Genomic DNA, 26,682 nt, shown 5'->3' on the forward strand with positions numbered 1-26,682 from the left:
ATAGGGAAAACACCCCCGTGCCATTATCAACTTCTGAAGCTTTCCTGGCTCTTGACTCCAGTCCAGTGATTTATCGTCTCTATTATATACACTATACTTAGTCTGTTTGACCTTCTGGTTAAAGCACAAGTTAAAAATTCAGCTGTTATTTATTTACTCTGATATTGTTCCAAATCTTTAGCTTGTATCTACCCAATACAGCAGTGGTTCTCAAATGGGGGTACGCGTACCCCCATGGGTACTTTGGGGTAGTGCAGGGGGTACGTGAGAGAAACTGACATTTCGGATTACATAATGAAAATCAATAAATTATGATAATAGTATTTTTATATGAAATTAGTACTACACAAAGATGCATCAAAAATAAATTAATACATTTAGATATAATAACTGTCATTTCACTGTATTTTAAGGTAAAATGTTGTCGTCTGGTCAAGGGGTACTTGAAAGAACCACTGCAACACAGTAACAGTCAAAATAATTTCAAATGAGTTTAAAAGTCTTTTAATTTAGAGTTGCAGTGATATATCGGCCAATAATCTGTATTGATCGATAAATGCAATTTTCACATTATCAGTTATTTGCCGATAGCTTAAAAAGGCTGATATACTATACTATACTAAATCAATACTATACTATATCAATAGGCCCTTTCACAATGACGTCACTTAACTTCCACCATCTCGTAAAGCAGTGTATCATAACATCCGTCTTGCAACAAACAAGAAGAAGAAGAAGAACTTCCGTTTTGCCGCCGAGTTGGAATTTAACAACAGTGGAAAAAGACTGACAGAACATGTATTCAAGTACTTATCCTAGTACCTACGCTGACACAAATGGAAAACAAAACACTTACCTTCATCAACAAATAAGTACTGTTCAACAAAGAATTTGTATCCTTTCTCTAGCTATGATCTTGTCGTTAGCGAAAATCTGTTTGCAATGCGTTCTACATCATCTAGTGGTATTTGTGGCAGATGTGCAAGGTACTTGGTAAACTGCATTCTGAGGCGCTAGCTGAAGTAACTTCTTCTTCTTGAGTTTTAATGTCGGTTGGCAAATCAGCTTATAGGTGCATTACTGCCACCTTATGAACTGGAGTGCTAGCATAAGTGACACTGGAACACTGCTTCACGGCAGAATGGAATATGCGTGACGTCATGTGAAAAGGGGGTATTAAAAGAGGACAGGAAAATGCAATAAATGTGTGCTCAGTACATTAGTTGTTATTTCAAACAATCACCAGATGGACTCCCAGCGGAGGTTCGGATTTGAACCGACCCCAGAACAATGGCTGTAACAGGTTATTATCGGAGCTAGCAAAGTGAATATTCTGTCTCCGCTCTTATTTTGATTGAAGTTTTAGCCACACTGTATTTATTGTCTTATCTTGGCCCAAGCCAAAGTCTTATGTGTTCAGAATTGCAATATTTGACGGGTCTCTATTGATCGTCATTCAGTCAATAACCTCAGAGGACATCCAGACAGAAATAGCCATATGCAGCTCTGGAAAAGGCCACTAAAGGTCACAACCATGATGGTTTTCCCTCACATTGAACATAACAATCAAAGCTTGCATCCATTAGCTTTTAAAATCAGATTATAATTCATCACATTTTGGGTAATCCTCCTCTGCTATAACAGTCTAGCTGTTATTTGCACGTGTGAGAAACTTAAAAAATGTAGTGCTGCAAAAGATTGTACATATTGCTCCAGCAAGGATTTTGAAGTCAGTACTCCCCCTCACCGTATGATAAGAGCAGAACACTTTATCTGGGTTTTGTGCTCTTTATGTTCCTTATTAAACTTATTAGTGTCACCAAAATGTGAAGAACAGAGATTGTTGGCCTCTGAGCGATAAAGCTAGAGAGGGAGTTTTCCAATCTGGCCTGGATATGGTTTGGAAATAATCATTATAATGTCACCGATATATTTACCCATGTGATACACCAATGTGTATCATTACATGATATTATAATGCCAGGAAGTTAGAAAGAAAATTATTAATCAATATTAAAAACTCTTTCAAAAATATGTCCAGGTCATATATATAAAATAAAAACATATGAATAATATTTTACTGAAAGCTCCTTTGTTCTGCTTCACAATAGAAACCTTATTATAATTGTATAATTTGAGCTGTCACATAGAGTTTTCAGGAAATGTACGTCAAACCATGTAAAGATAGTATACAATTACCCTGTAAATTACACAAATACAAATAACTTATATTTTTTTATTATAACATAATAATTTTAACAAAAATTCAAATAATTATAAGATACCCTGTAAAAAAAGATTCCGTCAGCTGGGGGGATCAGCATAAATACGGTAAAATATACGATGAGTCATGTTGTTTTACACCTGGCTTGTAAATTTGCCTTCTGTTTTTGTAATTTAAAATTGTTTACTGTATTTAAAGCAGTAAAGTAGTTCAAATAAAGAAGTAAATTTAATTCTGTCAAATTAATTTTGTTCACAGTTGCAGTTTAAGTTTCAAATACAGGTGGCGATTTGGAAGCTAAATTTGTGGATTGCAAAAATAACAAAAGGCTGTTTTTACAACCACTAAGAACTTTTGCATTGTGTCTTAATTTTCATGACAATAGCTGGATTTCCGTCCAAACATGATGCAAATCTTTTCCAAGTTTGCAGTAACTGGAGTAAAGACTAATGCGAAATTGATGCGTTTCCATCAAGTCCTTTGAGCAGGTCACGGTGGTATTGGTAATAGGGGTCGACCGATTAATCGATTTTGCCGATTAATCGGCACCGATAACGATCATTTGAACTATCGACAGTAATCACCACCGATTGTTTTTACTGGTTGTATTTGATCCCGACCCAGCAAGGAAAGCTCTATTGTGATACACATGTAGAGAGTACAGAGTATAGAGTAACGCAGCGATCTCTAGAGGCATAAATAAAACTTATACTGACAGCACTGATATATATAGATCAGTGACTGACAGGCTGCTTGGTTTGAAGACGTGAGAACACAGTCTGCACGGAGCGAAATAAAAGTTTAAAAGTTTCACAGTGACAAGGTAGAGCCAGTTTTAGTAAACATGAGATATTAAAAAGTAATTCATTTATTGACTATATGCTGCATTAATAGAGAAACGCAGTCATTTTGCAGACAGGGCTGTGAGTGCATTAACATAAGTAGCCTAGTTATAACAGGGTTACAAAAATACACACAAAAATTTTACATTTTATTATTGTAACTTTGAAAAGGCATTTGTCAGTATATTGATAGCGTGCTTGTGCATGTTTGTGAGCATGTGTGAGTATACAATACTGGAACAATACTATGTTTTTATGAGGATCTATTGACAGAAATGCAATTTAATATACAAAATTATGTGTTCAGAGGTGTAAAAAGACCTTACAAAAGGAAGCGTTATGTTTCTAATACCTTAGAATAAGCTGTTTATATCTACATCATGAGCGTGACTAAATACATTGAATTCACGCAATGTTTTGTACATCAGCCCTAAACAGACAAACAACTCCTCTCCCTCTCCCCTGCGGTATAGTGGTGAAATGGATTGCGGATGATCTGTGATCTCTACGCGTCTGTATGCATGTGACCAGTGGATTAAATGTAAATTTATTCATCATTGAGTAAGAGATTAAAACACGCTCTCTGTACAGTTTTAGCGCCAATGCGCTCTCGCTCTCTCTCCAGTATCTGGACGAGTACAAAATTAAAGTGGTCCAGATAAACAATGACGCTCAAAACTGCTCCGTCACACAGCTAATATTACAACAAAAACAACAACGTATCTTGGTTCGAACAAACAGAAAAACAATGTTACTTACATACTGATCCGAATCAAAGCAACCTCCTCGGGGGTGATTTAAAGACGATCTTACTCTCCAATGACTCTCTGCTGGAAACTATCTCCATAGATATCTGTGGGTATCTCTGCTAAAAGCCTTAGTAACGCTGGTTCTAACGAGTCTCTGCTGGAAAGTCTTTATAATATTAACGCAGGTCTTAGCTCCTGCCTGACTTTTATCCTTCTTTTTATCCTTAATATCCACAGATCTTTTATTTTATGTAATAATAAGACATCGCTCGTTCTACAATCTTTCTAATGCCCACATGATCTCTTCCCTGCGTCAACATGAAAATGACCTCTTTTTGTACTCTGGTGGCCACCGTTGTGTTTGGACTGAGCGCTATTAAGTGTTATTATGTAAATTGTTATTTTTTTATTTGAAATAAATCAATAAAAAGATCTTGTAAAATCGTTATCTGTAGGGACTGAGCACCGTAGTTATGGAGCAAATCGAATCCCGTTCGACCTCTTAATGGCAACATAGTAACCAACAGTAAATAAAAAATATCTGGAAACCAGAAAGACACCATCAAAGGTAACAGCCGCTAAGTCTTGTGGGTGTAACATCCGCTACGTCAGATTATTCGGCAAATGCGCTTTTTTCGCAAAAAAGTAAAAACCACATGTGTATAACAACTTTTTTGCAAATGAACAGTTTTTATTTTTAAATTATGCATTTCCATTACTAGTCCTGATACGAAACATCAAAATGACGTTTTGACATCATATGATATGATGTTGATATTGACATATTTATACATCATAGTAGTAAAGTCTAAACACATTACAGTCATGAGAACTTGATTTTAACGCTTTAACATTCTCTTTCGCTATTTTATTTGTGTGTTATCAGCAATTACAGTTGGAATGTACTGATAGCATTGTCCGGAAACGTCAGTTTGACCTTGGAAATGAGGAAAGAATTGGCAGAATGACCCAAAACACTCTAGATTATTCTGGACGTTTGAAAGGTTGCTCAGCCTTAATACTCACAAATTTGTTCCCAGACGTTGTTGAAATTAAGTGCTGGCCTTGATTGCAATTAATGCTGATGTTGAAATCTGCTATAATCTCTGAAAAACACATGGAACTTTTAGGTCTTTTAAGTAAATTAGGCTGTGTGAGTTGGGAGGTAGATCTTAAATTGCTGTTTGCCGTGACCTACATAAGACACATTAAAGTCTGTGTTAAATGGAGTGCGTGATCTGATGCAGGGTTATGATTTAAAGACACGAGCATAGTGACCTGCTCAAAATAGCAGTGAGCTACACACCACCCATAGCTGGTTTTTATTGCATCACTTGCCAATGAATAAATAAAACTTTTGGGCTAAAGGCAAATGTCACCTATGGCCACAGTTGTGCTTCAAATATGCAGCCCAGTTTCTCAGATCTAGGCTTCAGAGTACCTTACACCGATTCGCAACGGTAGAGCCAAAGTAAAGATTTATATTTTGAGCTGTCGTGTACAATATTTTGGGTAATTTCAGACTGATATCTGTTCGTTTCATTTGGCATCTTTACGGTTTTCAACCCCATCTTTTTCCAATCTTCTTGAAGATATTTTTGAAGGGTCCCTAGGTATTCAGTGTTTACGTCCCTGAATAGCACCTAATCAAACCTCTTGAGACTGTAATTACTGCTTCCCCGACAAGAAAGCCGAAGCGAGTACTGTCGGTCTTTAGGTGTGGGTACAGCCCAACCCTGAGCGACCTTGTTACTGGTTACGAACGTCCATGAGGCAGAACACATCATTAGTGGAACTGAGAGGGTACGGGCCAAGATGTCATTCTATTTAAAGAGACTGCACAGTGGGAATCTTGTGTTTTTAGTCTTTCTTATATGTGAGAGGCCCAGAATACCTCTCAGGTCTTCATTTAGGCCAGTAGAAAGGTTTTAGAACCTGGAGTCAGCTAGGCTTGGCCTTTATTTTGTCTTGACTGTTAATAAACAGTGTCCCGTGTCCTAGCTAGTATAACCAGTTTAAAAATCATACGTTAGCAATGTACTTCTCTGTTATTTATCGTGGGAGTCTCAACTGTGTGGAGTAGTTTCTGCCTGTTTTTACAGAACAAAAAGGTAGTGTAATGTTTGTTAACACTTAATGCGACATGTATTGTTGACAATACGTTTTATTATAGTGAATTTACTTAATTGCAAGTGAAACAGTGTATTAAAAACACATGTAAGGTGTAAACCCGTGAAAAAATTGACATCTAATGCAATATTTTTATAGAGCAATAGTTTATCTAGAGGTCCTAATAGCATTATATCAAGAAGTACTGTAAGCAGTGTTTGTACACTTATTTACACGCAATACTTCAGGTAGTACACAAAACGTTGTATGTTCAGCTCATTTTTTCACATTTGTGAAAAAAAATGTATTGCAATATATTGTAGCATGTACTGGACCGAATTATGTCATGATATATTGTATCATGTTGCATGTATAAGCATGTAAGAATCATACCCTGAGTAAGGCCTAGTGAAATCCGTTACATTCTTCATTTTTACTTTTTTGCATACTGTATTTCCGACTTTTACTGTACAATAGTAAGTAATAAATGAAGAGTTTGGTTCCAAAATTCATGTTTTTTATTCTGTTATCACCTTTTAATGTGTTTTATTGTGTTAGTTAGCTGTATTTTTTTTAGTTATTATGGCTTTAATCAAAACAAACCAACTGCAGTTTGAAATATTTCAACCGATACCGATAATTAAGTCCTTGCAATAGCCGATCCCGATACCGATATGCTATAAATTCGTATTTTTATTTTATATTTTCATATAATCTGCCGTTTGTACACTCAGGAGAATAGAAAATCTAAGATGTACTGATGAAATCTGATAGTAGCTCAACAATAACAGCATACATCAGTCCTTACAAGAATTCGGATATTATGCATAACAAACAAGAAATGCATACATTTATGTTATAATCTCTTGTACATGAGGATGAGGAAGGTATATAATATAATAATAGACTTTAAGTTATATGTTTACCAAATACATAATAATTCAAATGAATTGACATTTATCAAGCATGAAAAATATGAAAAACAAAAGTTCATCCTCTACAAAAATAAAGTGCTTCCTCAAAAGTGGAAAAGGCATAGCTGAGATTTTCTTTTTTTATATAATTTAACAAAGTTAAAAACACACAAGAAATGCATCTATTCAACCATACGGATTAGGAAAGTGTATAGACATTAAGTCACGACTTTCAAATTCATAAATGAAATTAAAAAAAAATAAAGTGCATGCTTAAGAAATATAAAGTGCATCCTCAAAAGTGCATAAGGCGTAATTGAGATTTCTTTGAAATCATATAGCTTAGCATAAAAAATGATAAACAATAATAATCTTTAACTGATTTTCCATTTGCAGTACTCAACATGTCTCACCCTCCTCTGAAGTACTTTCCCTTGTTGTAGGCTTGTTGCTAGGAACTTTAGCTGCAACTAATGCTTCTGTGGCATCTTGATATTTTTTAACACAGCCTACTACAATGACAACCTTTCAAATGAGATATTAGATTTGTTGTGTTAAAACTTGACGCCTTTTTTCCTCCTCTTGCAATCTTTACAGAACATGATTAGGAAATAGCAATAGCATTGTCCTCCGATGCCACCGAGAAAAACTTCCAGACCAGCGAAGTCATGAGCTGTGTCCCAAATGACATACTATACTCTATATAAGCACTATGCAGTCAACCATCTAGTATATGAATTTCAGAAGAGTAGTATCGTCCCAAATGGTATAAACTAAAATGGTTTTATACTAACCGAAATATATAAGTTTCCCAGACGAGCACCAATGACGTCAATCGAATGAATAAAAATATACTTGTGCATTGTTCATTTAATGTAGTTTTCATGTGTTTTGCCCAGCATTGCTTTAGTCATCATCAGATTGAAGCGTTATCACTGCGCTGGAGAGTTTTGCTCGAGCATCGTCTGATAGCCCCGCCTCCCTTCCGCTACGTAACCGTAACTGCGACTGTTGAGAGCGTAAAGTGTCAACAGTTAGGGATCGTGCATCCCTAATTTTGGACCTTTATTCTGCTTAGAAACATACGTCTGTCTCCTCCACCACAGACCATTTTTTCTTTACCTAAATTATTAAAAATGTTTTCTTTTTTTACAAATAAACATTTTATAATTGCTTGAATAATTGAATAATCTATATTCATTTTTACATTAACACATTAATGTAACTTAAACCATGTTTTTTAAGACTGAAGTAAGATTAATTTTATTCAAATTTAAAAGCATTGTACAACCAAACTAATTTAAAGCAACAATAATACTTTCAGTGTATGAAATAATAGTCAAGCACTAATAATAAAATTAAATATTTGCGCTCATATTTTAAATATACAATAAAAAAATCAAACCTCAGTTAGAGTTCAGTTCACTACACCGACGCTGTTGAACGCAGCGATCTCTTCCTTTGATTCACCTTTTCCAGGTTAAAATTTAATTTCTTAATCGGAAAAGTTCCACTTTTTGGCTGGATTACGTTTCTCCATGTTGCGATATCTAGGGGCGAGGCATCTACACCCTGAATTAATAGGGGCGTGATTTGAAAATTAAGACAGATTTCAGCCACAAAATGTATCAAGGTTCAATCATTTATACGATGAGATTGGGGGCATACGAATGTTTGATGAATCGTACGTAAACCCTGTTGTAAAACGATTTCTGCGCACAGATCTGCACTCGTTTCTACGTTAGATTGATAAATGATGCTGGGAAAACTGCTAACCTTCCGTTTAGTCCTGAAAACTCGGTCAGCCATCTTCTCTGTCAGTAACTCTGTGACTGTTATTGTTTTTTTGATTGTGGAAATGCAAGTACACAGAGCAACGTATATTGAAAACGCTGCCACTTTTTAATTTGTTCATTGTCATGTGGGAGAGATGTTAACAAGATGTTATCAGGTCGTGTTTAGTTACTATTTTATACTTGTTTTATAGGGGTGGGTATCTTTTGGTACCTCACGATTCGATTCATATCGATTATTGGGGTCACGATCCGATAAAAAATCGATTCACGTTTATTCGATTTTTAATGACAATTCTTCCTCAAAAATTCCATCTGTTATATGCTTAGATTTTGTTCCATTTTCCTGGAATGATGGTGTTCGATGCGAGTCTTAACGTTTAGTGTACTCCTTCTTACCCTTGAGTTGATAAGATCCAAAGTATTTCCAAAAACCTGCCCTCGCTAATAATGGGACGGGGTGTTCTTTTACCCCCGCCATCAATGATGCTGAGCTGAAGCTGTGCGGTCTCTCGACTGTCCGGCTGCCAGACCGCTCTAGCAAAGAAATTCTGCCTTTTTTTCCGATAACATCAACTTAAATTAACTAGAATATAGATTTTTGAAATCTGTAAATCAATAAGAATTGCTAGAGGACTGAATCTCAATTCATATATGAATCGATTTTTTAACCCACCCCTATTGTTTTAGGTCTGACAACAGAACAGATAATATGTGAAATTAGCATTCAGTTGTGTTAAAATACAATATAATTTGATAGATCAGACAGTAGAAGAAGTCAAGGTTATTTGCAATACCAGGATGTTGTCACACCCCTGGTTTGTAGGAAATTGCATTTGTTTCGAATTTTTTTTTAACTTTGTTGAAGCCGTTGCATTGACAACCTGTTGGTCACAATGTTACCATTTACTAAACCTTTATTTCGGTTAAACCCAAAACTACAAAGTCGTGTGTGGTTCTTTCCGCTTGAGTGGAAGCTTTGGTTGCACCTCGTGCAGCTATAACCTCGTATGATTCATAAAAATGAGGTCACCACATGATGTATGTCAGAAACCTTGTCTCTTGAGAGGCCGTGATTTTGATCTACTGCTGTGTTTTCAACATTAGTAAATGGGTCATTTTGCCAGGCCTTAAATCCAGTGCTAGGATATGGATTAAAACCTTACTGAGAGTGGAGATAAGCTGGACCCAGCAGGCGTGAAGTCGATCCGGCCACCGTGCGCTCTGTTGGTCCAGAGACTGAGATTCTCGGAGATGTCAAACAGGATCATGTCACAAAGCTGATGGATATTGAATGAGGTATAACGGGTTTGCTCAAGGCTAACATTGAAGCGGTGAGCTTTGTGTCATGAAAGATGCTGTTGTTCGGGCTACTGAGGCTTTCAAATCACTCTTTATTTGAGCCCTTTGACAGTAAAGCATATGATAATTTTTGCATAGTTGATAGTTTAACTGGAGTGTCATAGTGAGACCAAGGTTAAAAAAAATGGTTTAAAAAGTTATAGGTAGAAGAATAAGCAATGTTTAGAAATGTTATTCAAGAAAAATCTTCTAATAGATGGTAATTTTTTGGATTTTCAGCATCAGCCAATATTGGCGAAATGTTGAGTTTTTAAAACATTTAAAAACCGTTGAGTTAAATGAACCCTGAAAATGTCTATATATAACCCAACAATGGGTTAAAACAACCCATCTTTTACTCAAAACAACCCAACACAGCTTAATTTATAACCCAATGGATGGATTCGTCCCTTTTGACCTGAAGTTTTTAGAGTGCAGCTACCACAGTTAGCGTTACAATAAATATATACTTCATATCTAAAATGTACATTATTGGGAAAGTCAGCCTGGTACTCTTCAACTGAGGTCTACTCAGCTGTCATTGATGCGCTGGCTACATTTACGCCTCTCGGGATGTGGTCTCTTTGCTATCTTTGTTAGGGAGCGATTAAAGATGGCAGCTGCCAGGATAAAGGTTGTTTTCTTGTGAAGTCTCTTATGGGAGTGTTTTGAAGCTGCCGTGGAGAGACAGGGTTTAAATCAAAGTTGCTGGGGTCACGGGAGGACACTCGGGAGACTCCGTCCAATTGTGGCTTGGCATCCCTTGTACAAGTTGATTTGAATTTCTACCATTCATTTACTTGACTCTGTTTAAAGATTACTGGTTTGGATCAGAGTACAGGCATGCGGGGTCAAAAACCCTCTACCATAACTGCCAGTTATGAATGAAAACAATTGTTGTATGCTGTTTTGGATGAAACGGGAAAACATACAACAAGCCTTTGCATTGTTGGTTTGGCTTTTAAAAATATGCCTTGGAGAGTCCAAGAAAGTTATGTTGTCTGTTAAAGTTCAGACCAAAATCTAGTTTACAGGCACTTTGATTAGTAATAAATCTACCGGATCTTTCAAACAGCAACTTTAAATAATGGGCTGTGCATATCAACATTGAGTTTGGCATTTTGTTAGATATGGCTGTGCCCGTTATGGTGGAGATTGTCATATCATTGAATGAGCTCTTGAAACCATGAAATGCTTTACGTTTCATCAGCCAGGCCTTCGTGACACACAAAGACCTTCGTAAGACATTTTGTGATTAACATTACTGAATGTGATGAATACTACTGGATTAATGAATACTTTATTAATATGTCAAATAAAGAATTACTGTAGTTCACCCCCCAAGAATAAATAAATACATATCAAAGATAATTTGTTGAACCATGTACCTTAAAAATAGTTATTTAAATGAAAAATGATGACTTGATAACGTACAATTTCTTTATCCTCTAATCATAACTGTCTCTTAGAGGTATGAGTTATAGTATGAGATGGGTCAAATGACCTAAAAAACCCATTTTATAAAATAAACTAGTTACGGATGGACCATGCCAAAGGTAACATTACCTTTTTTTTTATTCTCTATGTTAGGCCCCGAAGACCTATGGTTTCATACAGTCATGGTACAAGGATAATATTGAGACCATTTTGCTATCGATAATATTGTTACATCCCTAGTCAGTGTGCAATTTTATTTCAAATATTCAATAATCATATATATTTAATAAAAGAAATTGTATTACTTAAATCCTTAGGTTGACAAAAAGCACACCAGAAATGTTGTTGTATGATTCATACAATGACAATATAAAAATATTACTTTATTTTATTATTCTTTATATTCACTTTCTTTATAAATTCACATTATTCACAAAAAAATGAAGGATGAGAATATTAATATTTCATCTTCGTTCCACAAAAGAAGTTCATACATGTTGGAAACAACAAATGAGAACACAATTTCAAGTCTATCGCTTTAAAATGAACCCTGTTTGTAAATACTCTTTCCTATGAGACTTTTTGTGCATTTAGATCCCAGGTGTTATATTTGTTTAGTCGGTGCAGCATGTTTTTTCACCTCTTTGCTGTTTGTAGTAACATAAACAGAGCAGACTGTGCAGCAGCCAATCGAATCCATTCTGTCCTTTACTCCAGTTGTGCCTCTGAGTCGTGATTGGTTCATCTGGCTGTCCGGCCACTAAGAGGGTGGGATCACTGGCTTCTGCAGAGCTCTAGTGAGAGAGAGAGTTTGTTACACTGCACCTTAAAGACAGCAGTTCCCACACCCCCATCAGACCCTCACTGCAGCAGAAAGACTATTTTTAGATCAGTTTCATGAGAGGAATGACGCTGGAAATCTGATGCAGATGCTCTCCGTCTCAAACCTCTTGTTGCTCAGATTTCTAGATTGGAGTTACGGTCACTGTGTGCAACCTCAGACCTTTAATTGTAAACTCTTAAAAACTCTTTTTAATAAATTAGACAATTTTTTTAAGGGATAGTTCATCCAAAAATGAAAAATATGTCATTATTTACTCACCTTAGGTTGTTTCAACCCTTTATAAATTTCTTTGTTCCAATGAACACAGAGAAAGATATTTGGAAGAATGTTAGCAATTTTCAGATCTGGGACATCATCCACTTCCATAGCAGGAAAAATATTTTTTGTTCTTGTTTTGTTGAACACCTAATGAGATATCTTGAAGAATTTAGGAAAACAAAGAGTTCTCGAGCACCTTTGACTACTGTTTAATTCTTCCTACTATAATAGTCAATGATGTCCCTGATCTGAAAATGACCAACATTCTTCCAAATATCTTTCTTTGTGTTCATCGGAACAAAGTCATTTATTCAGGTATGAAATAACATGAGCGTGAGTAAATGATGAAAGAATTTTAATTTTTAGATGAACTGTCCCTTAAAGGGAATACTTAAAGGGGAAGCATGTCCATTTTCAATGTTAAAATACTTTCTCCTATTCTAGATTAATATGCAGGGTCAGCTGTAAGTAAGCCTTTCATAGAAGAGTGTCATTTTTTTCCATTACTCTTCAAATTGCTCAAATTGACAAATTAAAACATACATTTCGCTAAATTTTTTTTGCTGAGGTGGTTTTCAGGGAAGTCGAAATAAAATGTTATTCTTGGAGAACACTCCTACATACACGTTGATTACAAATAATGGATAGTGTACTGGTAACAAAAAAACGTAAAAAATCATATGAACATCTGTCGGCCATTTTTTAGAATGACTTAACACGCGAGAAAAAAAAATGTTTTAGTTGCATAACATTGGTTATTACAAGCACCGTCATTTGGCAATAGTTTAATCGACATTTTGATAATATCACAGAAGTTTTGCACAAATCTGTAATAGAAACCAGAGTAAAGACAGCAACAACTACATAAACAAATGTTATGTTGCCCAGACTTAACTTCAGGTAGACCTCCTCAAAGATAAATACAATTAGAATGCAATACAATATTAGTATATTATAATAATATTAGTATAGATTCAATCTAAAATTAATTAACAAATTCTGAAAGGTATCTTCGGGCCCGGCGTGCGACCGATGTAACCGTCTATAGTCGCTATGTGGCGTCATCAAAATATGTATGAGCATCACAACCAATGCAGAAAAATTGACTGATGACCATTTGCCTAGTTTTGTGTCTGTCCAACTAATGGTAAACGGGAGGAGTGTCCAGGAAAACAATTAGCTAATTACACAGAAATTACGTACTTCACCTTTAAATATTTTTGAAGCCTCATTGCTTTATTGACTCATGCTGCGCTCCCATTTCATCCTTCATGCATCAATCTTAGTTGCATAAGCACTCTGGAAACAGTTTTCGTCAAAGTTGGCACGGACACATTCACTCACACACACATTTTCCGATGCCGATTATATGTTAGCACATAACACTGCAGTGTCAACGTTATTCTGTATGTAGGTGTGTGTGATGTTGCGTCAGTCTTTCAGTGCATTATGCTGCCGCGAGCCAAATTTATATTTCTTCTTTTTTCTTGCAGGTTGACAGACTGGCTGGCACAATGAAGGAGGAGAACTTGTACCGCAGACGGTTCTCCCTCTGTCCCACAGCCACGTCCCCTCCTAAGATCGACCCGCGCGCGCTGAGCCGCAATCTGTCCTACGGTGGAGACAATGAGCTGTACCCGCTGAGCCCAGGTATCCATTCTATTCTGAGAACAGCCAAACCACTGCATCCTTAAAGCAGACTCGCATCAAAATCATATTGATTCTGGGTGTTTGCCAGAGTGTTGCTATTCAGTCGCTAGGGTGTTCTGGGTGCTTGCTAGACTGGTATAAACATCTCAGAACACCTTAGCAACCACATAGCAATGCTATGGGAACCTCCCATAACAACAGAATGTAACGAAACTCCTTTAGACTTCCATACGCTGCTTAATTGTTCTTTATTTGTTCATTAAAGCTACTGTCAGTTACTTTTGCCTCTCTGTCACAATCTTTGTTGGAAATTAGGGCTGTCAAATTGCGTTTTATCGATTCCAAAATATATAAATATAAATATTTTTTGTTTTATATGTGTGTGATGCATATATTTATGTGTGTACAGTCTATGCTGTATATATAAATATAGACCACTTTGCAAAATATAAACACTGGTCCACTGGTCCACTTCCAGTTTTAGTTTTTATTCATTTCTTTTATGTTTCACATGTGTTTAAATCTTGAAGATATTTGTTTAACATTTTAATTGGTTCTAAATGTGTGCGTGGTTCTATTTTGTTAATATTGATCAAACATTTGTGCAGGGAAACAAGAAGTTCTTCTGGACCAGCGGTAAACCAGCCAGTTTACGTCATACGAAGTAGTAAATGTATACAAATGTATGTTTAATAGGGCTGTGCAATATATCAAAATATCGCAAATGTGCATATCGCAATGGTTCGAAAAGTTATGTATGGTTAAGTTTTAGGTCGATGGGGATAGTAGTATCTATCTGGGAAACGGATGCTAGCGTGCATGAACTCATAACGCAAATCAATCAACAATCCGCATGGCAAAGCTTTTAAAAGAGCAAAGATGAGCCATCCCGAGACATCCGCAGCTGCTGCTGACGATTTAGTGCCAAAGCAAAGAAGCACCTCAAAGATATGGCAGTATTTTTCAGCAATCTTTCAGATGCTTTCTTTTTCCTAAAATAATGTGAAACGTATGTTGGTTATATCATTTTTTAAATACATTTTAATGCAATTTAAATAGATTTTCGAAAAATAAATATTGTATCGCATTATTTAGGATCCTATCGAATATCGCATTTTCCTCAATATCGCACAGCCCTAATATTTAAACATAATTTATATTGTTTATGAACACAAATATGTTACACATATTCTTAATTATATGCACGTTTTTTAATCAAATAATCGCGGTTAATCAATTCGACAGCCCTATTTGAAAGATAAACTTGCCGGTTAGTTTATGTACAAAATTTCTAGCAAGGTTACAAGTCAAATTACAAGTAATTATTATCAATTTAACCTTGTAATTTAGTTTAAATTAAAGAGATTTTATGCCTAGTAACAGATTTTTTAACCAGAAATAGCATTGCAGCTTTAAGGGACCTAATGCCCGGTTTTACAGACAAGGCTTAATACTATTCCCAGACTATAATGAATGTTGAGCTGTCTTAACTGAAAATAACTCGCCCGTATCTTAAAATATGTCAATGCAATTGTTTTGTTTTAAGAATCACACCAGTAATGTTTCTTTTTTTATAAATATATAAATATGAAAATTCAACTAAGGCATAGTCCTAAGATAAACATGAAGATGTTGTCTTTTACTGACCCTTTATATATCTGCACACACAGCTGAGTTTATATATTCCCCAATCAGCAAATGTTTTAATGTGGCATTAAATCTATGGATTTTGTCGTTGGTGGTTCATGTTGTTATTTCCCTTGATACTGCTTTCCCGAAATTATTTCCCTTGATATTAATTAGTTGTTTGTGTGCTGATGCGGGTGTGTGCGTGCGTGCTTGCTCTTGTGTGTGTTCTGCAGGTAATGAAACGGAGAGGAATGGTTTGGCCCTAACGAAGGATGAGGTCAGCCCGGCCCGCTCGCCCGGCAGCATGGTGCGTTGATCTTCTTGTTGACTACCTGCATGGAATATTATGGCATAATATTGTAAATGACTGTCGAAGCACATTTTCTTGACACAGGTTATTTTAGCCTTATTTACGGTTCACTAGGGTTTGTTAAAGCTTTTCAATCCAAGATTTAAAGGATCCTATGCGAATACAAAGAAAGTCACATGACCTGCAAATGATGCTCAGCCAATCACATGATCTCTCATCTGTTTTGCTGCCTGGGGCGATGCACTTAGAATTATATCTAATGTTTCAATTCCATACACAGGGTTCCTATGCGTTTTGGAAAAGTTATGAATTTTTTTCCAGGTCTAGATTAGTATGAAAATAAGAAAATTAAGTATGGAGAAAATTATGAGTTTCCATACTATTCCCCTATTCCACTAAAATATAAATGTAAGAATTTCTGATAATAAATGTCTTTTTATGAAGTTTGGGGCTTTTTTCGAGCACCGCCAAAAAATTGGCTGTAATATTTGTATCAAATATCGATTGCCCATATTGGGACAAACTCCGCTATATCTAAAATCCTGTGTACGGCCTGGATTGAACGTCGTCAAATTTTGGGAGAAGCCAAGTTAATGGACTTTAATTCTCTTTTCATGTTCATTAATGAACTATATTTCAACAATCCTTCTGTTGCTGGGGGTTGAAGGATTACAGTTATTTAATTTCACAAATTAGTAACCTTGCATTAAATTCCAATAAAATGTTGTGCATCGAACATCTCTTGGTTTGGTGTTAATTCAGTTTTGTGATGTATAGCAATAACAGTCCACTGATTATTTGGTAAAATATTATATTAATATACACGTGAGCAGTTCTGAATGTTTGAGGCTGGAAGATTATGGAATTTCGAAATTGAAAACGTGTCGGAACCCCACATATAAAACCCAGTTGTCCGTGTCGTGTTTTTAATGAGCAAATAACGGCAAAAGCACGCCATCAACTCACCTGTGATACATAAAAGTTTAAAATAGAAAGACCTAATTTGTGTCACCCGTATATCCGACCGGCTGATATAGAGATCTGTATTTGCCATTTCTGAGTAGTTATTCCAGTCTTCCTCTCAGCTTTCTCTGGTTTGGAGGCTAATTTAAGTCTAAGAGAAGAGCTGACCTTCATCTGACACTCACAGCTGTCCAAACAGGCCTGCTATATTTAACCTGAAGCTTTTTACAGTTAGTGGGAAAGAGCCGTAGCTGAAATTATCTTTATTTGCAGGATAATATGATTATCATGCTTGGATTTAAAATCATCTTGACACATTTCACTTCCATATTGTCACAAATTTTCCAAACAGGATATTCAATGAAAATGAGAATTGATTTAATCCATCGGGATATGAGCAGATACTGAAACCTGTTATCCGCATGACAGGTTGTCAGAGGGTCAGGGTTGAAAACGAAAGGGCGTTGTGAAACACTTTTCAAGGAGAAGCAAGTTTTTCTTTGGATGTAATGATGAGACCAGGAATGAATATTGAAAATAAATTCTGTTTTGATTTCATTCTTTTCAAGTGTAAAAATAAAGATGGGTATATCTTTGTAAATTAGGGGTGTTGTCATATACTGTGGCGTGAAAGATTTAGTATATGTTTCATGCTGCTATTACAAAAGTTTTTTTTTAAAATAAGATAACTGTCTAATCCTATTGGCTGAGCTTCTATCACGGGACATGCATCAGCATCTATGATGCCTTAATATAATTTAACTTTTCGGTGCTTTTATGGTTCTCTCTTAAAGTTTAGTCTTCGCAATACCTTAATTTCTTAATTTAATTGTGGGGTTCATTTTTTTATTGATTTACACTTAACCTTGAGAGCTATCGATTCTTCAAGAAAGATAAATAATAATTATAATAAGAATAATTATATACAAAAACATATATTTTTGAATAAATCTGTTAATTACATTTTTTTTTCTGAAGTATGTGTTGTAATCGTGATCCCAGGCATGAGTTTTGTGTCAAAACATAAGTGTGTCATTACACCCCGAGTTTTATACAAGCAAGTCAAATAATTCTGTTTCTTTTTTTCCCTTCAGTCGGATTCTAAAATGTTTATCGGTTTGGAGAAAGAGTCTTCCTCGCCCACAGAGAAGCTGGCAAGAAAAGAATCGCTAAAGGTGCGATTTACTTCCCACTAGAGGCGAGGTCCTGACCCAGTTTCTTAAAACAGCTTAATTCTGGGTGACCCTCTCAGGCGGCAAATGGACAGCAGAAAACCTTTCTGTGCACACACTTAGTCATCATGGAAAATCCTCTAAAATATGTTTGGTTGTATTGTATTCCTTTAAATTGTATATAGTGCCCCCTAGTGTTAACAAAGATAATGTTATTTCCACATTGCTCCATTTTATGTCTCAAGTGTGCTCATTTACTCCCCCTACCTGTGAATAATCCATAAAACCTCCATCCAATATCTAGGTTCAGAAAATGAATTATCGTCAGGAAAAGAAGAGGGTTGCCAAAGATATATTCAGTGCTCTTAAGGATCCAAGTGTGGTGATCATGTCCAACTGGTTAAAGGTAAACGAACACGATTGTTTAAAACGAATCCGTGATCAATAGCTCAACCATCTCTCAAACGGGCGTTTGGTAATCTGTCTCAGATCCGCGGGTCGCTAAAGAGCTGGACCAAACTGTGGTGCATCCTGAAGCCCGGCATTCTGTTCATATATAAAACTCCAGGTTCAGAGCATTGGGTGGGGACCATCCTACTAAACGCCTGCAAACTCATCGAAAGGCCTTCAAAGAAAGACGGCTTCTGCTTTAAACTCTACCACCCGTTGGAGAAGTCCATCTGGGGCATGAAGGTTAGTACATGAAACATGGGATATTCAGCTGGTCAACAAGTTCTGAGTTTGAATAAAGAGATTAATTACTGTTTTGTCAGGGTCCCAAAGGGGAAACGGTGGGCTCCATCACACAACCCTTACCTAGCAGTTACCTGATCTTCAGGGCGGCGTCTGAATCTGATGGTGAGCATTCTTCTATCCAAATAATGGAGATGTATCTTCTTCATAGTGTTCAGGCTGGATAGGTTACACCGAAGTTTAGGTGTTTTCTTGTAGTGAGTACATATGATCGTCTATCTCCAGGACGTTGTTGGATGGATGCTGTGGAACTGGCCCTCAGCTGCTTTACTCTGTCCAAGATGACGGCAAAGAGCTGCAAGGAAGGAGATGTGTGTAGTTCCTCGGAGTCTTCACATATACTACAGCTGCTACAGTCCTCTGTTCTCACAGACTACGACCTGTTACAGTAAGTGTCTATGATCTCTATTACTGCTTCGGTTTCAAGGTTTGCTGCCAAAAAAAAAAGAAAGAAACATTTTGAGAACTTCAAAAAACAACTGTGGTGCCAAAAGTATTCAAATCAAGTACATTATTATTAAATAAAAGAAATGTTTGCAAACAATGTGTGGGACCAAAGCCATTCAAAACAGGTATGTTGTGAATAAATAACATGAACATTTGAAAATGTACGAATAATACTTGGGACTAAAAGTATTAAAATCAATTATAAAGGTCAGAAACATACATACGATTAACATCATCCAAGCCTAGTTCAGTGTCATTCTTTGTCAATCTCTTTCAGCAGTAGAAAAATGAAGAAAATGCCTTGAAAAATCGCAAGTAAAACAGGTTGCACTTTGCATCAGTTTTCCTTTTAAACCAGTTATAAGCTGATAGCTGACAACACAACATACCTCAAACCCACATCTGCCATCTTCAGCGTGACCGAATGACCCTACGGTATTTTACTGCAAAAAAACATGTTACTGATTTATTAAAAGTGCAACATTTTAAAGCTTTTAAATGGACACTTCAATCCAATTTCCACGCATTAAACAACAGCCCCCACAGTAAGAGATAAATGCTTTGCAGTTTATCATGTCTCCTCCTGTATCTGTATATCATTCTGGATAGTGTTGTATATGTTACATGTGTTCTTACTGAGTGCTTCGGTAGGTGGTTCTGGATAGATGCTTTCTGGCCCAGGTCAAATAAGATCAATCCCAAATCTCTCTACAGTAGTAGTATACAGTGGTATAGTAATGACATATAGGATAAATTTGTATTGAGTTTTTATGATAATGTATATATATATATACTTCAGAAATCCTTCCGTCTGTTAAATCCTTAAAGACGTCTGTTTGTTGGTTGAGAATTGTGACCTGAGCAAATATACTAAAAATACAAATTGTATTAAAACATTTTATAAGACGTTATTAAGTCATTGGTATTTTCATTAACAAAAATACTATGTTTTAAAACTTCATTTTAAAGGCGCAGTTTTTGATATACAGTAGCTTTGTATTATAGATTTGCAACAAATCGCTCAGTCCAAACACTTGGAGAGAGGAAACCTGCGGTGTAGAGTTGTTTGTCCATTTAGGGCTGCTGTACAAAACATGGCTGCGAATTCAATGCATGGTATGTAGGACCGTCTGTATGTAGATATAAACAGCTTGTTCTAAGGTATGAGAAACATAACGGTTCATTACGTAAGGACTTTATACACCTCTGAAGAAATAGTTTTGTATATTATATTGCATTTCTGTCAATAGATCCTCCTAAGATCCCAGTAGTGTTCTTTTAAATTCACATTCAGATTTGTATATTTTATAATTTGTAAATCTGAAAAAGTTGAAATTTATCATTTATAACTTTTCATTTTTTATACATTTTTACACACTTATTTTATATGGATACATTTAAGACTATATAAATGTATACATTTAGTAAACTTAAGTAAATGTGCTAGTAAAATTATAAAAAAATATATATTTTTTTATTTTTATTTTCCCCTCTATGGTTTAACGTATCTACTGCAGGATTTTTAATACACTTTATAAGTGAATACCGTAGTATACTGAAGTATTTTTTCATCTGGCCAAATATATTACTTTTGTATAGCAAAGGACGGAAAACACAGAATACAGAAAAGTTAAAACAGAAAAAACTGAATTTGGGAAGAATTTTTTTTTATTATTGTTGTTGTGTCATCCCTCATATGCAATATCTCTCCGGCCCCTCATTTGGGATGCTTTTCATGAACTGGCTGACATGACAAACTAATTGAAAAGCCCTGCTGTATAATATCATGAACCAAGTATAGTAGAATGTCTCTTTTTGAGCAGAGTATATTTTTTACCCCGAGTCTCAAGATTTAACCAGAAATGTTTGTTCATTATTTTGTTTTATGCTGAAAGAAAATTGTGCGTGGGATTTGTTTAAATACCATGACTGCTGCCTACCATCACTTACACATTTTAGTGGTCATGAATTAGCAAAAATAGTTCCCCAAAGCAAAGAATTTTGTTGATACTTTTATTAAGATTTACAGATTTTTTAACAGACATTGGAAATATGTGAAATATAAAATAGTAAAACAATGCCATCAATCTAGATTGTTACAAACACATGTCCTATAACCATAATACGGTTACTTATGAATAATAAATCATAGTAAAAGATGAAAAAAACACAAAACAGTCACAAGACAGTCTTCAAAATGACATTGGCATGTGTGTTTGAGAGAAAGAGAGAAAGCAGATGATGTTTGCCAGTGACATCCTTAAATATGGCATCATTTCTCTCTCAAACCACGCCCCCTCCGCAGATGTCCTTTAATAATTCAGCCTCTATGAAGCTCCCGGCCAATCAGCACGGCCCTAAAGGTTGACGTGACAGTCAGAGGAGCAGGAAGAGATGATAATGTGAACCCAACCCCACCTCCGGCATGCGCGCGCATGTGTCTGAAAGGTTGCCGAGCAGGAAAAACAGCTTTGGGAGAAAGATCTGTCCTGTGCAAATACAAACCCAACCAGGAACTGCAGAGAACAGATCAGAGTGTAAACAGACCGCTTGTTTCAGTATTAGATTCTTTATAATCACTGGAGTTTCAGGAATATACTTCCTGGCAAGGTAAGGCTATTTTTTTGGCTAGGTTATTATTTTTGACAGCCAGAAAACAGGACATATGTTATATACCTCTGTTTCTAGTTTGTGGAGGAGAACGTCCATTCTGCTGTTGCTGTTCATGATGGGCAGGGATGTTTTATTTCACGTTCATTGCAAATGGTCACATGCACTGTGAAAAAGTCATGTGCCTCATGTTTGTCCTCTGAGACGTGTTGCCTATAGCCGTGCGATATGGCTGGAATGTAGAAAATAGCATTCATGCTCGATTATTAGACACGTTGTGACCATGGTGATGGCGGTGTCATTCAAATTACTCAGTTGATGAGTAAATCATGCGGCCAGTTGCTTTGGCAACTGATCTCGACGTGTTTTGAATGCGAATGTGAATAAAAAATGGAAAAGAGAAGCAGAGGCAAGTGTGCAGTCAATAAGCACTTTATTTTATTTTATAGTTCACCCAAAAATGACAATTCTCTCATTATTTGCTCGCCCTTATACTTCCTTTATTCTGTTGGACACAACAGATAATTCTACTTAAAAAAAACTGTGATGTGAAGCACAAAGTAATACAGTACTCAAGTTAAATATAAAATAAATTGTAATAATACAGCCAAATTCAGACCAGAGGTGAACTTCGCACCAGGTGTGTGCGGGCGATAAATGCGTTTATAGTGACCGTTTCCTCGGACGTGTGCGCCTGGACTGCAGCTAACTTCCGGTCTCTGTTTGGCTAGTTTCTAATAATATTTATATTTTAACTATGTTTAATTATGTTCATAATTATTTGTATTACTATTTAATTGTATAATAATTGTATTAAATAAACGGTTTGTTGAATTTTGTTGTATGTTCATATTAAATGAACAATGTTTTAAATGGGTCCTGTAGTTTGGTCGCATTTAAAGAAACCGTACGGTACATTGACATCGAGCGGTTGAGCTTAGTATCGCAGTCGAAATTTAAATACAAGTTTAGCCAAGTAACTGTTCTTCTCGGTTACTTTTGATATTTATCAGAAATAATCTACAGGCACTCGTCTGTGAATGTGTACTGGAAGTCAAGGGCAGTCCACGCACGTGCACAGTAACGTTTGTTTATGTTGTCACTTTGAAAGCGTCTGGATAGTAATACAATATATAATTTGACTACATAAAATGACTATTCAGTAATACTGATAGTGGGTACAGCCACCCTTTGCTCTCCAAACAGCCTCAGTTCTTCTTTTCACAAAATTCCTCTGAGATTTTTGTGCGTGTTGACGTCATTTCATCACACAGTTTGTAGAGATTTGTCGGCCGCAGATTTTCCGCACTGACGATTATTGAACTCATTTTCTATGGTGATGTAAGCAGATTGCTTTTCAGCTTTATCACATTGGGCAATATAATGGATGTCACCTTAAGCAGATACTGTAGCTAAACTACGGTTTTGAAGGAGTACACATGGTCAGCAAGCGTATTTGAATCGTTTGTGGCATTCAAGCGATGATTTATTCGTATTAATGGGTCCAAAGTCTGCCAAGAAAATGTTCTGCACTTTGTTACAGTATTGCCATTAGCTTTGATTATTGACACAAGGCAGTTTGTGACAATGGATTCATGGTTTTCTTTGGCACTAAATTCATATTCATCTCAGAAATCAAGCCTCTGGGAAGTCTCATATTTCTTTTAGTACCTGCCAGAAGTGAAATCTCACATGGCGGCTTAAAGTGACATGGCGGCTCTCCCTTTAAATTTTGACGTTTTGGCTGAAAAGATAAGGACATGAATAGGTGTACAGGTGTTTCTAATATTCAGTGAGCGCATAATCTTAAAGCCATATTACTTGTTTAAATATAAAATAATTAATAAATATAATAAATAAATGCACATGCATAGTTTTCATCTTCTATGACTGTTGTGCTCGCTCATCAATGTTTTGTTTGTTTTCAAGATTGAATGACTCCATGTTGGACAACAACCACATGGAGAACGATGCCAACTCCGACAAATCAGAGAGGGAGGCGCACGAGGATTCTGACAATCCAGCCAATGAGAACGGAGGCAGACTGACAGAGGAGAGCGATGCCGACCAATCAGATGACCTGTGTGTTCAGGCGACGGCTTTTGTTGAAGAACCTCACGAAGAGATGGGAGAGGTGAGCTTGATATCACTTTATCACATGCTTTATAAGATCTTAAGATCATTATCTTGGAATATTGTTGTCACTTCTTGTAAACAATAAGGATGCACTTGTGTAAAAATCACATGGCTCACAAGTAATGTCCTTCGACCCATATAAAGGAAAAGTCAACGGCAGTTTTTATGATTCAGAGATGTTGATGGATACGCAAATATAACACATTGCAGATTCGCAGTAAGTTATAAACATATTAAGAAAATCGTTTTTTCGTGTCTTGTGTAAAAAGGCTGGTGAGGCGTCACAGGTGGAGACGGTGTCGGAGGAGAATAAAGGATTGATCTGGATGTTACTGAAGCAGTTGAGGCCAGGAATGGATCTTTCCAAAGTGGTTCTACCAACATTTATCTTGGAGCCGCGTTCCTTCCTGGATAAACTGTCCGATTACTATTACCATGCTGACATATTATCACAGTAAGAACCTCAGTGGTGTTCATTGCAGCCTGTATTTTTAAGTTAGGTTGGAGTGGAAAGACATTGTTTTCTCTTTTGTAGGGCGGTGATGGAGGACAGTGCATACTGTAGGATGAAGCAGGTCTTACGCTGGTATCTCTCAGGCTTCTATAAGAAACCAAAGGCAAGTTGTCTGAAGCAGCGGTACAACTGTTTCGTTGCAAGGCCCCCTTTGTGTAGAGTGCATCGCTTTGCGCCCTCCCCAAATAAAAACGTATAATCTTAAATTAAATTAACCCCCAAAAAAACTATACTTGTTAAATTTATATTCTTCTGAAGTTTGATTGCATAAAATGTATGACTACAAAATCTGTGGCCCCCCTTGATCCATCCTGGGTCCCCCTAAGGGGCCACGGCCCCCATTTTGAGAACCACTGGTCTTTAGTACTCATGTTTGGATTTTTTATTCTTTCTCAGACACAACAGATCTGCTACAAATGGTAGAATAAATTGAGTTCCTGCACATCATAACCAATACTTTTCATGAGAATTATATCCTATATTAAACATCATTTAGGGATTTCTATTTAATATACAGCATGTAATGACATTCTTTTATTTAGTTTTACCATAACTAACATAAATGCTTATGGTTTGTTTTTCAGGGTCTGAAGAAACCATACAACCCTATTCTTGGTGAGATGTTTCGATGTTGTTGGCTGCATCCACAAACTGACAGCTGCACATTTTACATGGCAGAACAGGTGAGATTCCAGAACCGCCAGGATATATTTAGTCTTTTAGACCATAAATGAATAAACAACATTTAAGCTCATTAAAATCTATTAATATCAGGGAAGAAGATAACAAAATATAAAACCAAGCATCTTTTATAATGACAATATCATTAGCCCTTTTTCACTTAACCAAAAGACATTTACCTCTAGTAAGTTCATGGCCACGTTTTGGTTGTTTCTGGTTTTCATCATTCTGTATATGTACGCCTAAATACTAGAGCTGGGCAACCAATTTGGCGATTCAATTACATTCTTATTTATATGGTTTCGATTTGATTACAATTTCGATTTGATTCAATGCTGGTAAGTTATCAATATGTGAATAAAAATGTTATGGGGTGTTCACACAAATGCAAATAAAACGATTTGCACGAATAAAGTACATACACAGTTAACGCAAAGACGAGAATTCATCTTCCGCGCAAGTGGAAAATACTTGTCAGCTCGCGTTACTCACGGGAAAGGATGAACTTTCCTTCAAGTAATAAAGAGTGAGGAGCACGATTTGTGTTTGTTGGGAACACAGCTTTAGATTTGCAGAAACATTCAAATTTCAAAATAAAAGCTGGTTACTGAACTATATTACTGAACACACACTTTTACATTAACTCGCACGATTATGTATCATTACTTTTACTTTGAGTAACAGTTATTCCAAAAAGAAATCATAAATATGCTCTAGAGATCGACCGATACATCGTTTTCCGATAATTTCCCGATATTTAATCAATTTCCCAGCATCAGGTATCTGTTTTCTAATATCGGATTCGACGATAAACTCCGCCATCTTGTGGCCGTTTAGAGAATTGCGTGCAGGACGTCACTGCAGCAGGACAAAAAGGAAAGCATTCACAGGTTATGTATACTCACTTGCTTTATTAATAAACTTAGATTATCTTGTTTAAAACTTGTTATACTTTCATCGACTATATAACCATTATTTCACTAATAACTTTTAAATAAATAGAGCCCTGTGGAATTAATTGTGTATTATCTCCACAAGCGATCGCAGTTTGAAAGTAACGTTAGTAATTGTATATATACATATATGACGCATATATATTTGTCTGCAGCTATTTAATAAGACTGACAAAAATATTATTAATGTTACATACCAGTTGAGATATGCAATGATTTATATTCTGTTTTGTTTGTTACTTTCATGACAATGTATTATTCCATCAGTGTTTCCCATACAATGCATTTACTTATTCGCCGTTTTGTAATGTTTTTCACCATCCGTGATGATGATAAAAACAGCGCTTCCTCGT

At 36.1% G+C, this 26,682-nt stretch overlaps 1 protein-coding gene across 1 annotated transcript in view; it reads left to right on the forward strand.

Moving 5' to 3' along the window:
• osbpl5 (oxysterol binding protein-like 5) overlaps positions 1-26,682 on the forward strand; it is a 42,860-nt gene that overhangs the window by 8,900 nt on the left and 7,278 nt on the right. The window contains exons 2-12 of the mRNA XM_056740136.1: positions 14,005-14,161; positions 16,024-16,097; positions 18,158-18,238; positions 18,540-18,641; positions 18,725-18,928; positions 19,009-19,093; positions 19,214-19,376; positions 23,975-24,179; positions 24,451-24,635; positions 24,717-24,798; positions 25,280-25,378. Of these exons, the coding sequence (XP_056596114.1) occupies positions 14,026-14,161; positions 16,024-16,097; positions 18,158-18,238; positions 18,540-18,641; positions 18,725-18,928; positions 19,009-19,093; positions 19,214-19,376; positions 23,975-24,179; positions 24,451-24,635; positions 24,717-24,798; positions 25,280-25,378 (1,416 nt within the window). The 5' untranslated portion in view covers positions 14,005-14,025. The remainder of the gene's footprint in view (positions 1-14,004; positions 14,162-16,023; positions 16,098-18,157; positions 18,239-18,539; positions 18,642-18,724; positions 18,929-19,008; positions 19,094-19,213; positions 19,377-23,974; positions 24,180-24,450; positions 24,636-24,716; positions 24,799-25,279; positions 25,379-26,682) is intronic.

Source organism: Triplophysa dalaica, chromosome 24 (genome assembly GCF_015846415.1).
Source record: "Triplophysa dalaica isolate WHDGS20190420 chromosome 24, ASM1584641v1, whole genome shotgun sequence".
Taxonomy (NCBI): Eukaryota; Metazoa; Chordata; class Actinopteri; order Cypriniformes; family Nemacheilidae; genus Triplophysa; species Triplophysa dalaica.